At 47.3% G+C, this 12,112-nt stretch overlaps 1 protein-coding gene across 1 annotated transcript in view; it reads right to left on the bottom strand.

Annotated features, from left to right (window-relative positions):
• Nucleotides 1-8,196: 8,196 nt before the first annotated feature.
• The window catches only part of LOC114028529 (delta-1-pyrroline-5-carboxylate dehydrogenase, mitochondrial), a 36,289-nt gene continuing 32,373 nt past the window's right edge, over nucleotides 8,197-12,112 (bottom strand). Inside the window, exons 13-15 of the mRNA XM_027842799.1 lie at nucleotides 11,517-11,638; nucleotides 10,737-10,855; nucleotides 8,197-9,876 (exon numbers count right to left, since the gene is read on the bottom strand). Coding sequence (XP_027698600.1) covers nucleotides 9,764-9,876; nucleotides 10,737-10,855; nucleotides 11,517-11,638 — 354 coding nt within the window. The 3' untranslated portion in view covers nucleotides 8,197-9,763. The remainder of the gene's footprint in view (nucleotides 9,877-10,736; nucleotides 10,856-11,516; nucleotides 11,639-12,112) is intronic.

The following is a 12,112-nucleotide window of genomic DNA, read 5'->3' as shown; positions in this document are numbered from 1 at the left end:
GAGATGGAGGATGGGAGAGGGAAGACAGGAGATGGGAGATGGGAGATGGAGGACGAGAGATGGGAGATGGGAGATGGGAGATGGAGTGCCATGTACAAGAAATAGAAAGAAGGTTGGTGTCCCTACCTTGTAGATGGTTTAGAGGAAAATCAAGCGCAATAATATTGCAAACATAGGAAAGGGACAGATTGTGGGGACTTCTGATACAAATAGAACAATTTCTATTTGATCCTGGAGGTAACAGGGAGCCATTGGAGTTTACTAAGCAATGGAGGTGGCCTGATCAGACCTGAGCTTTAGGAAAAATCACTTTGGCAACTGAGGGGAGGACAGACTGGAGAGGGGAGAAACTTGAGGCAAGAATACCAGGGAGGAGTTGCATCCTTCCTCCTCATCTCTGCCTCCTGGTTTCCCTGGTTCCCTTCAAGTCCCAGCTAAAATCCTACCTTTCACAGGAAGCTTTTCCTGATCCCCATTAATTCTAGTGCTTTCCTTCTGTTGATTATCTCCAATTTATCCCAGATATAGTTGTCTGCATGTTGTCTCCCTCATTAGATTGTAGGCACCTTGAGGGTGCTTTGGCCTTTCTTTGTATCCCCAGCGCTTAGCACACAGTAGGCAATTAATAAATGCTTGATCGATTGATTTCCTATATCCCTATAGATCTCTCCTGAGCTTTATCCATCAGATCCAAGGCCCCTCCTGTACCTTCCTTTTCTCATTCTCCTTTCATTTCTCCGGAACCCTGCCCAGTGTGGTTGGATCGGAAATCCAGGAAGACTCATCTTCATGAGTTCAAATCCAGCCTCAGACACTCACTAGCTGTGTGAATCACTTGGGCAAATTGCTTCGCCCTGCTTGCCTCAGTTTCCTCCTCTGTAAAATGGGCTGGAGAAGGAAATAGCAAACTATTCCAGTATCTTTGCCAAGAAAACCCCAAATGGGGTCATGAAGAGTCAGACAGAACTGATCGACTAAACAACACGTCCAACAAGCCAGATACCAGAGAAAGCTACTACAATGTGGGAGGAATAACAGCTAAAACATTCAGAAATTCACAATAGGCAAAATCCAAGAAATAAGCCAGGATTCCCCATGGCCTCAGCTGTCTATACACAATTCACAAAGTATGATAACAAGTCAAATAAATCCTAGAATCAGAGCCAGAGCTGGAAGAGCCCTTAGAAGTCATCAAGTCCAAACCCTTCATTTTACAAATGAGGAAACTGAGGCCCAGAGAGGGAAGGTGTCAGAGCTGAGATTAGAACCCAGTTCCAATGACTCCCTCTGCAACATGCCACCATTTATAAACATGTTCCTCTCTGCCACATCATCTTCCTCTTCCTGATACTCCAGTGACAATATTGCTTCTTTCTGCTGGGCCACGGGGGTACAGTAGGTCCAGTTTGCCTAGATGTCTCTTGAGCTCCTCTTGTGGGAAAGATGGAGGCATTTGGGCTAGATGAGAAGGGAACACAGTTAGTAAACACAGAAGTAGTTGAATGACCAGGCCTCAAGAGTAGCTGTTAATGGTTCCATGTCAACTTGGAAGATCTCCAATGGAATGCTTGGCCCTGGGCCACTTAACATTTTTATCAATGATTTGGGGGTGGGGGGGGAAGCATGGATGGCCTACTTATCCAGTTTGCAGCATGGGAAAGAAATCTGGGACACAAAGCTGGAAAGAATAGCTAACACATTGGATGACAGAATTAGTATTCAAAAATATCTTAACAGACTAGAACAATGGTGTCACACTGAAATAGGAATGGGGGCCATTGGACCATACATAAGGAGCCATGCAGGCCACATAGCAACTTAGAAAACCACACATTTATGGATTTTTTTTTTGTAATTAATACATCAATATAAAATCTGATAGGAACTACATTTTAATCTGGGAGGGCCTCACTCAGGGGTTGTCGCGGGCTGTAGGCAGCCAGCCCTGGGCCAGAGTATTGGGTCAAATCAAATAAGATGAAAATCAATTAGAGCCAAAAGGTTTTACACAAGGGTTTTTAAAATGAGCTTCATAAGTACAAAATGGAAAAAGAGGAGCAGCGGTTAGGACACTTTTTTTTGTCTGAAAAAAATTAACTTTTACTGAACTGCACCTTCAATCTCAGTATGATGTGGCAATCTCAATTTGCATTAAAGGAAACATAATATTTAAAAATAAGCCATGATGGTTTCACGGTAGGGCAGCTAGGTAGCACCATAGTGGATAGAGAGCCAGGGCTGGAGTCAGGAAAACTCATCTTCCTGGGTCCAAATCTGGCCTCAGAAATTTGCTAGCTGTGTGATCTTAGGTAAGTCACTTTACTCTGCCTCAGTTTCCTCATCTGTAAAATGAGCTGGAGAAGGAAATGGCAAACCATTCCAGTATCTTTCCCAAGAAAACCCCAAATGGAGTCATGAAGAGTCAGACACGACTAAAAAGATCGAACAACAACGACAACTCTACTCCAGTCCGACCACATCTGGAATATTGTTCAGGCCTGGGCACCATATTGATTAACTTAGAGTGTCCGGGGCGGGCAACCGGCAGGTAAAGGGCCCTGAGCTCATCAGCTGAAGCAGGAGTGGATGTTTAGCCTGGAAAAGGAACACGGAGACTGGAAAGTTTGCCGGGTCAAAGAGACTAAACTTACTCCACTTGGCCCCAGTTGGCAGATCTAAGAATAATAGATGGACGTTATAAGGAAACAGATATAAAGAAGACGGTGCAGTATGAAGGAACGAGCACCAGATCTGGAGTCAAAGGACCTGATGCAAATCTTTGCTATCGGCGTAACCTTGGGCAAGTCACTTAACCCTTCCCTTGACCTCCATTTCCTCATCCATAAAATGAAGGTGTTGGACTAGATGGCCGTCTTCATGCTACAGTCTGCTAATGATTGGTCCGAAAATGGGAAGGGCTGTATTGGGAGGTAGTGAGTTCTCTGTTACTAAGAATGTTCAAATAGAAGCTGGACTGACCTCTCATCAGGGATGCCGCCAAGGGAACCTGTGTCCCGATCATCTGTTATACTGCACCAGAGGTGTCAAACACAGCTGCCTGAACAAAATTAAAATGGAAATATTTAACAAAATAGACAATAAAGTAAAGGGAGTTTAAAACTAAGACAGTATGCCACCCACAGGGATCCTTTTGTACAGGTTAGCAGCCCCTAGTTCTATTTGAGTTTGATACCACTGGTACCAGATGATCTCTCTCTTCCAGCCCTGACATTCTGTGTTCTAAGGGCCTTCCCAGCTCTGACATTCTGTGATCTAAGGGCCCTCCCAGATCTGACATCCTGTGTTCTAAGAGCCCTCCCAGCTCTGACATTCTGTGATCTAAGGCCTTCCCACACATTATTTGTCCAAAGATCTCTCCAATCTAACATTCTATGTCTCTTCTAACTTCTAAGGTGCCTCCCAGTACTGAGTCCTATTTTTTGCCTATTGACCTCTTGAACAGTGAAACTTTAGAATATCATTTTGGAGCAGTGTGTAGGAATAATGGGATGGGACATAGGCTTGAGGTCAGAAGGCCAATTAGGGAGTTATTTAGTGACAGACCAGGCAAGGATGCAAAGGGACTGAACTATAGAGGTCACCTCTATAGAGGTGAGTGTAGAGAAAGGGATAGATGCAGTGGCTGTGGAGGTAAGATTGACAAGGCTTGGCAATTGATTGCAGGGTGATGTAGGGTGAGGAAGAATAAGAAGCCAAGGGTGGCTCTGAGGTAGCAAATCTGGGGAACTAGAAGGATGGTCCCACTCTCAACAAAAATAAAGAATTTAGCTTTGGAAGAAGGTTGGGTTTGGGGAGAAAGATAATGAGTTTGGTTTCGGACAGGTTGAGTTCAAGATGCCTATGGGACAACTAGTTTGAAATGTCTGCTGGGCTGCTCATGTTGAGGGACTGGAGCCCAGGAGAGAGGCCAGGGCTGGAGAGAGATCTAGGGAGTCGTCTTCATAGAGGTCATGGTTGAACTCATGGCAGCTGATGAGATTGCTAAATGAGAAGATGGGTAGGGAAAGAGGGGGACTCAGGACAGAGCCTTAGCAAAATTCCAGAATTATGGGGCAGAATTTGTATGAATCTAGCAAAGGAGATTGAGGAGAGGTCAGACATGTCAGGGGAGAATCTGGAGAGAATAGTGCCAAGAAAACCCAGAGAGGGGATGGTATCTGGGCGGGGGGGGTGTCACTTGTGTTAAATGATGCTAAGAAGTCAGGAAGGATGACACTGAGAAAAGGTTATCATTATTTGGCAATTAAAGGATTACTGGGAACTTTGGAGAAAGCTGTTTCAGCCAAGTGATGAGGACAGAAACCAGATTACAAGGGTTTGAGGAGTGAATGAAAGGAGAGAAAGTTGAATTGAGGAGTATAAACAGATTTTTCTAGGAGTTTGGCTGATAAAAGGAGAGACATAGGACATTGACATGAAGAGATGGTAGGGCCAATTCAAGATAAGATTTAAGAACAAGGGAGACCTGGTTGCATTTGTAGACAGCAGGGAATTTGCCAGTATATATAAAGAGGTTGATAATTAGATAAAGACCTCATCAACTCCTATAGGTTCAATTATCATCTCCATGCAGATCGATACATTCAGCCCTAACTTCTCTCCTTGAGCCGCAGTCCCACCATCGCTTACTGCCTCTTAGACATCTTAAACTGGAAGACCTCTTGGCATCTCAAATTCAGCTTATCCAAGACAGAACTCATTCTCTTCCCCATCCCCACCCTACCACCAACCTCCCACCTTTTCCAAACTTTCCTATTACCATCAAAGGCACCACAATCTCATAGTCCCCCAGGTTCACCAAATCTCATTTCTATCTCTAGTGTCCTTTTCTCCATTCATATAGCCACTTAACTGCATGATTGCAATGGTCCCCTCATTGGTCTCTTTATCTCGTCTCTCCCCACTCCTTATGCATCCTCCCCATAGCTAAGAGAAGGACCTCATCAGTTCCCATAGGTTTAATTATTATCCAAAGTGCAAAACCTCCCTTTTACTTCAATTGAAAGCACAGATCTATCGCCCACACTCACAAACACTATTAACCTCTAGAATCAAATATAAATCATTTCATTTGACCTTTAAAGCCTGTCACAGTCTGACCCCTTCGTACTTACAGAATGAGTATAAATAGCAATTGTTTCTGTTCTGGCCAGAAACCTTGAGGGCCTTCCCCAACCAGATTGTTTTTTGTTTTGTTTTTTTTTTTGAGTAGGCAAACTAAGCCATTTTTTGCCTCATTTCTAACCTACCCATAAATCACTGAATGGGTGTTGCCTCAGACAAACTGAGACTTAGGAAAGACCTTAGCTGAAAAAGGTCGTCTCCCACTGCATCCAGGGCCATTGCCAATTGTCCTGACCTACATCTTGCTACTGGACTCTGATGACTCTGGAAGACAGAGTGAGGCAGATGACTTTGCACAGCTTTGCCTCACTTAAATCCAATTCACTTGCAAGTCAAGGCATCACCCTCCTGATGTCATTGGTCCTCTTTGAGAACTAGGAATGAACAACAATCTGTGTCTCCATGTACACAACAATCTAGCTATTCTGGTCTAGTAGCTGTTCCTCACAGGACACTCCCATCTCCTGTCCAAGCCTTGGGCCCCAGCTCTGGAATAAATGTTCTCCTTTTGCACCTCTGCTCCTTCAAATCTCTGGTTTTCCTTCAAAGATCAGACCAAGTGATACCTTCGGTAGAAGGCCCTTCCTGATCCCCTGGCTGCCAATGTCTTCCCATCCAAGATCTGTTTGTGTCTGCTTTGTATAGGTTATATATATGCCTATATACAAACCCATCATATACTCTGTTGGAATGCAAACTTCTTGAGGACAGGGATGCCTTTATTTTGTCTTCATATTCCCAGTGCTTAGAACAATGCCTAGTATATTTGTTGCTGTTGAGTTTTTCCAGTTGGGTCCAACTCTTTGTGACCCCACTGGGGGTTTTCTTGGCACAGATACTGGAGTGGTTTGCTATTTCTTTCTCCAGCTCATTTGATAGGCGAGGAAACTGAGGCAAACAGGACTAAATGACTTGCCCAGGGTCACACAGCTAGTGTCTGAGACCAGAGTTGAACTCATGAAGATGTCTTCCTGATTCTAAGCACATTGCTCTAACCACTGTGCCACCAAGCTGCCTGCCTAGTATATATATTAGGTGCTTAATAAATGTTTCTTGATTGTTGACTATGAAGTCAATTTACTGTATTGTAACTCAAGGTTTTATATATATATATATATATATATATATATATATTTTTTTGTTAAACAATTGTGGCATCTAGGTGGTGTAGTAGTCAACTTTGGAGAAAGGAAATCATTCCTTTGACTCTGGGCAAATTACTTAACCTTTCTGAGACTCATTGGTGAAAGAACAGCATTTATCCCTCAAGGTTGTAGCAAGAATCAAATCAAATAGAATAATTTGCAAACCTTAAAGTCCCATATAAATGTGAGCTTTTATCCTTTTGTAACAAAGCATAGTTAAGCAAAACAAACCCAGATGTCAGCTTGTCTGCCTGCATGCTTTGGCAGTGGGGACCCCTCTTGTTAGGGGCCTTTGGGCAGAGGCTGAATGGCCACTTTTTATGTTAAAGGGGATTCCTCTTCCAAACTACAAGAGCACCTTAACATTCTGTGATTCTCCAACCCTCCCGCTCCCTGTTGGGCCCCAATTCCGAAGGCCATAACTCCTGAAGGAAGCTGATGCAGGTGCCCCCTTCATTTCCTTACAAGAGCCTAGCCTGTCATGCTCACGAGGCATGACAGTCACAGCGGAGACACCCATTTCTAGTCAAATGGTTCCTGCCCAGGCCCCCTCAGCTGAAGCAGGGAAATGAAGAGGCTCCTTTGGTTTCTGAGACTTGAGGATTTACTTTATAGACCATGCAAAGCAGCTGTCACACACAGACTGCTTTCGAGAAGAGGCTGAGACCCAGAGAGTTTGGGCCCCCTTCCAAGTAATACTGCCTGTGGTGAGAAGGAAGACCAGGGTAGGAACTATAGTGATGAGCAAACATGCCCCCAGAAAAGCTCAGATCCTTGCTGGAGGTTAAAAGGGAACTTTTGAGAAAAACAGCAGCCATGCTCACTGGGAAATCTGGTTTAGTCTCAGCTCTGCTGTGGGACCAATGCAGTCACCTAACAGGACTTCCTAGATGAGAGGTCCAACAGCTTGTTCTAAAGATCCCACCCGGCTCTGACATTCTGTGTTCTGTGTGACTGTGGATGACTAACTTAACTCACACGGATGGTTCTTCATTGAGGTCGAATTAGATTAAGGTCCTTCCTAGCTCTCCAATATTCTGTTCCAAGGGCCCACCCAGCTCTGACAATGTGTTCTAAGGGCCCTCCCAGCTCTGACATTCTGTCTTCTAAGTTCCCTCCCAGCTCTGACATTCTATGTTCTAAGGGCCTTCTCAGCTCTGACATTCTGTGTTCGAACTGCCCTCCCAGCTCTGACATCCCACTAAACCAAAACTTTTGCCACTAGAAATACACACTCAGTTTTTAAATTGGGAAGAAAGTTGGGAGAAACTACATACACATTTTTCTTTTCAAGGAGCAAATTTCTTTTAGTTTATCGGCAGTTCAGGAGCTGATGTATTCTGAGGTTGGTGCACACAAGGCAATCTTATTTTTCAAATATTATTCTTACCATACTATCTATGGTGAATAAGTAAAATTGTTACTATAATTTTTTAAAGTCTGCAATAACGACATAACATTCTAAACTCTCATGGCCTGGAAAACCACACTTCTGGGTTCTGAGGTCCCACAAACATTGTCTGATTTCCAAAAGGTTCCTGCTCCATCGTATGACCCTGTGGCATGCTAATGGTCAACCACAGAAAAGGTGCGGATGGGAGGGAAGAATGACATTAGAGATGACTCCATTAGTGGTGCTGGAGAGAGCATCTCTCACTCGGCCTCAAGATCTCAATCCTAAAAACAAGGGTGCTTGGAACAAGCGCCTCAAGGGAAGGGCTGCCTTTGACCTTTCTTCATATCCCCAACGTTTAAAAGAGAACACAGTAGGAGCTTAATAAATGTTGACTGAACGGCTGATCATCTATAAACTAGAAATGCCATCCCTAAATAAGAGTGGGTAACAATGTGTCAGCCGTCCCCAGATTCCCCTCTGCCCCAAGAAGGCCACACCCTCAGAAAAGGCTTGCATAAATACCCAGAATTTTATTAAGCAGCAGGTAGTATCCAGTGCACACCCACACTTCACATCACAGTTCAGAAACAGGGAAACCCCTCTGAGCCAAGCCCCACCCCCTCACATTCCACCTCCAGTACAGAAAAACACAAACGTGCCTGAAGCTAAAACCACAGGACTCCCCTCTGCCCCTCAAGGGCCTGAGTAAACTGCAGGCTGACTCGTGCTAGTGATGTCCAAGCCCAATCCCAGAATAAGATGACCAACAGTAACATTAGAACAGTTGGGTTCTCAGGCTTCTGAGGACACAAAGAACCAGCCATCCTGGTGATTTTTTCCATTGCTCCTCCTTCCACCAGGATCAAGGCAGCCTAAATACCCAGTCACATCTCAGGATTCACTCAAATGCCTATGACCCCACTCTGATCTAATGTGGGAACCCTTCAGGTGGGGGGCCAATTGACCGCCTCAAATGGATCCAGGGCTAATTGGGTCATTATCTGGCGAGGAAACCAAGGCACAGAGAGATGATGTGATTTCCCCAGGGTCTCATGAGTGGTCTGCATTTGGAAGCCCAGAACATTCCGAAGGCAATGGGCCCCAAGTGGGTCTCAGGAGCTAGAGGGGTTGGGAAGGTTTATCGGGCCTACTCCCCACAAGCACATTTCAGGCTTCTCCATCCCCAAGGGCCTGAGATGGCTGGAACCTGGTATCTTTGGAAGTGCTGCCCCATGGACAAGGGTCATAAGCTAAACGCTAGCATAAGGCTGAAACCACAGCAGAGATAAGGAAGGAGCCAGCTGAACCCCTCAGGCTATTCACTAGTATGCACCTGGAGTAAAGAGTTCCATGGACCCAGCCACCACAATGCCTGGGCCTGGTCCCATCCAGGTGGGCTTAAGGCAGACTAGGGAAGCACCTACAGAAAGCAGGGAAGGATGCTCTGCTTTTCCCTACACACAAACATGTGCCCATACATGAGAGTAAAAGACCAAGAAAGAGAGGGAGAAACAAGTCAAGCAGGCAGCCAGCACTGAGAACCACTGGCTACAGGTAATTTTCTGAGACGAAGCACGGAAAAGGAACCCTTCCCCTTCAGTTCTTAAGGCTCTGGTGAAATTCAGTGACAGCCCTTAAGGGACAGCAGGAGGCAAGCCTGTGTCTGCCCTGGAGGACAAAACTCTGTGGGGGTGTGGGGTATATGTGCAAAGAGTTAACACAACTTCAAGAAGGGCAGAGAAGGACACTCCATCGCCAGCTTCGGCCACTTTCCTGAGGACACCCAATTCAGTGCCCTGCCCAAGTCCTCCTCCCGGGCTCATACAAGATGGCAGCATCCCATGGACTGAGCTAGAAGAACTGGCAGGAGTGTGGGATTAGCTAAATGTGTGTGTGCACGTGTATGTTGTGTGTGTGTGGGGGGGGGTGCACAAGTGCACGTGAGTGTGCACAATCTGACATCACAGCCCAGAGGCTCAGCTCAGAGGCAGAGAGAGGCTAAAGAAGGTCAGGAGCTAACAGTGCAGGCAGACAACCGGTCAGTAGCTTGGACGGATGAGGAGCTAGTCCCCGTGGCTCACTGCATGTAGGAATACTTCCAGTCCCCAAGGGGAGCATGCGTCTCCTTGATGACCTGGGGTGAGGTCCAGCGGAGGATGTAATGGGGGCCACCTGGCTTGTCATTTGTCCCTGTTTGAAGAGAGAAGGTTTTAAGAAGGAAAAATGATGCCAAGAGGGATCAATCTGAGGAGGTGACTGGGTTGACTGAGGCCCAGCTGGTGTTCCAGCTATAGCCAAGCATCAAGCTTATCCTGTAAAGCTGCCAAGTGATACCTGATACACCCGTACCGGGTGGGCCAAGAGGGTGACAGGGCGCTGGACTTGGAACCTGTTGGCTGAGGATGAAATAACCCCAGGAACCGCCCCCCCCCCACCAGGGATGTACTGGATGCCCTCTGCTGAGGGTGAGAAGAGAGGACCAACCCAAGGAGGGGATGAGGGGACACCAAGAGGACAGAGAGAGGAGGATCTGAGAAACAGGACAGCAGCGTCTGGAATGTGGCTGGATTAGAAGGGGGCAAGACAATGACAAGCCAAGGACAGTCGGGCTGGGGCTTCTTGGGGCCCTGTCATGGACCAAACACACAAGCTGTAAAGGTTCCAGGATCTAGTCCTAGCTCAACCCTGCTCTTACCCATGACCTTGGTCAAGTCACTTTCCGACTTTGGAGCTGAGCTTCCTCATATATAAAATTATGAGGCTGCATGACATGATTCCTGAGACTGACAGTTAGAAAGAACCTGTATTCTAGGGGCCAGCTCTGACATTCTGTGTTCTAAGGGCCCTCCCAGCTCCAACATCCTGTGTTCTAAGGGCCCTCCCAGTTCTGACATCCTCTGTCCTAAGGGCCCATCCAGCCCTGACACTGTGTTTTAAGGGCCCTCCCAGTTCTGACAATGTCTCCTAAGGCACCCCATCTCTAACATTCTATGTTCCAAAGCCCCTCCCCATTTTGACATTCTTTGTCCCCTCAGCTAACAGGGGCTCACCTGACATGCGGGAGCCCCCAAAGGGCTGCTGAGCCACTACTGCGCCGGTGGACTTGTCATTGATGTAAAAGTTGCCGGCCGCGTTCCTCAGCATCTTTGTGGCCTCATCAATGATGTTCCTTCCAGGCAGTAGAAAGGAAGAAAGAAAGTGGGAAGTCAGCCCAGCCTGTGTGTCCCCTCCCCCAGCCCAGGGCTCAGGCTTCCGAGGGGGGTCCCACACTTCAGTCCTCTGACCCAAGGGAGCCACCTCCAATCCTCATTCCTTTAGCCAATGTAAGAGTTCAGGGCAACAGGAACCAACAATAGCTCCATCAACCAGAGTCAACTAGGCAGGAGCTTCCCAAAAAGGGGAAGGAGAAACAGTCACCTGCTCACTGCAGAAATCGGGGGGCAGGCCCCACTCCCAATCCTAGAGTCCCTTTTCTACTTCCTGGCTGCCTCTCCCCACTTAGTGGCTCTTCTCGTGGCCTGGGGGGCCAGGAAACGACCAGCTGGTCTAGAAGGTCTTCAAGATACACTGAGTTCTGAAGTTCTCTACTCTTCTGGTTCTCTCTTTCCCTACCCTTAGGTCCTTCTTGGTTCTGACATTCAAGGCTTCTAAGGACAGAGCCAGGAGCAGGGAGTATGCAGAAACCAGAGCCAGAATCTCAGCAGAGGATAGATGGATGGAGGGGGTATGATCTGGAATTGGAGCTCACCATCTAGTAGGAGCCAAGCAGGTGCAGGGAGAGGGACCCAGGCCCTGCAGCAATGCCCCAGCCCAGCCAGCCGCCCACTCACTTATCCTGAGCAAACACTGCCCCCGTGAGGCCATACGGGGAGGTGCTGTCCACCAGTCGAAGAGTCTCCTTGTACTGGCCTTCCGGGTACACGCAGACAGTCAGAATGGGGCCGAAGATCTCCTGCAAAGGGGCAGCCAGGGTCAGGGCACATGAGGTGTGAGCCCCCTGGCTCAGAGGACACCAGGGAAGGGCAAGGGCCAGCCCCGCCCCGTCGGCCTCACAGGCTGAACGCTGCCTTCTCCCTGAGCAGCAATGGCCCCAAATCTCTCCTTGATCCCTGCTGAGCCACAACCAGGCCACCCCAGCCTGCTCCCTTCCCTGTCCAGCTAGCAAAGGCTCCACAGGTCATCATTTACCCCTTTCTTAACTGCCCACAGCTGAAGGCCAAAGGTCAGACCCAATACTACTTGGAGGAGTGCCACCAAAACTTTTTATCCCATTAAGGTACAGACTGGGCATCAGGGGACAGAGTGACTCTGGTCTTCACTTCCGATATCAGAAAGAAGAGGCTGAACCAAAAGGTCCTCCCAGCTCTGACATCCTGTGTTCTAAGGGCCCTCCCAGCTCTGACATCCTGTGTCCTGAGGGCCCTCC

The sequence above is a fragment of the Vombatus ursinus genome, unplaced genomic scaffold (genome assembly GCF_900497805.2).
Source record: "Vombatus ursinus unplaced genomic scaffold, bare-nosed wombat genome assembly UNPS02014884.1, whole genome shotgun sequence".
Classification (NCBI taxonomy): domain Eukaryota; kingdom Metazoa; phylum Chordata; class Mammalia; order Diprotodontia; family Vombatidae; genus Vombatus; species Vombatus ursinus.
This window is presented reverse-complemented; position numbering and strand designations above follow the sequence as displayed.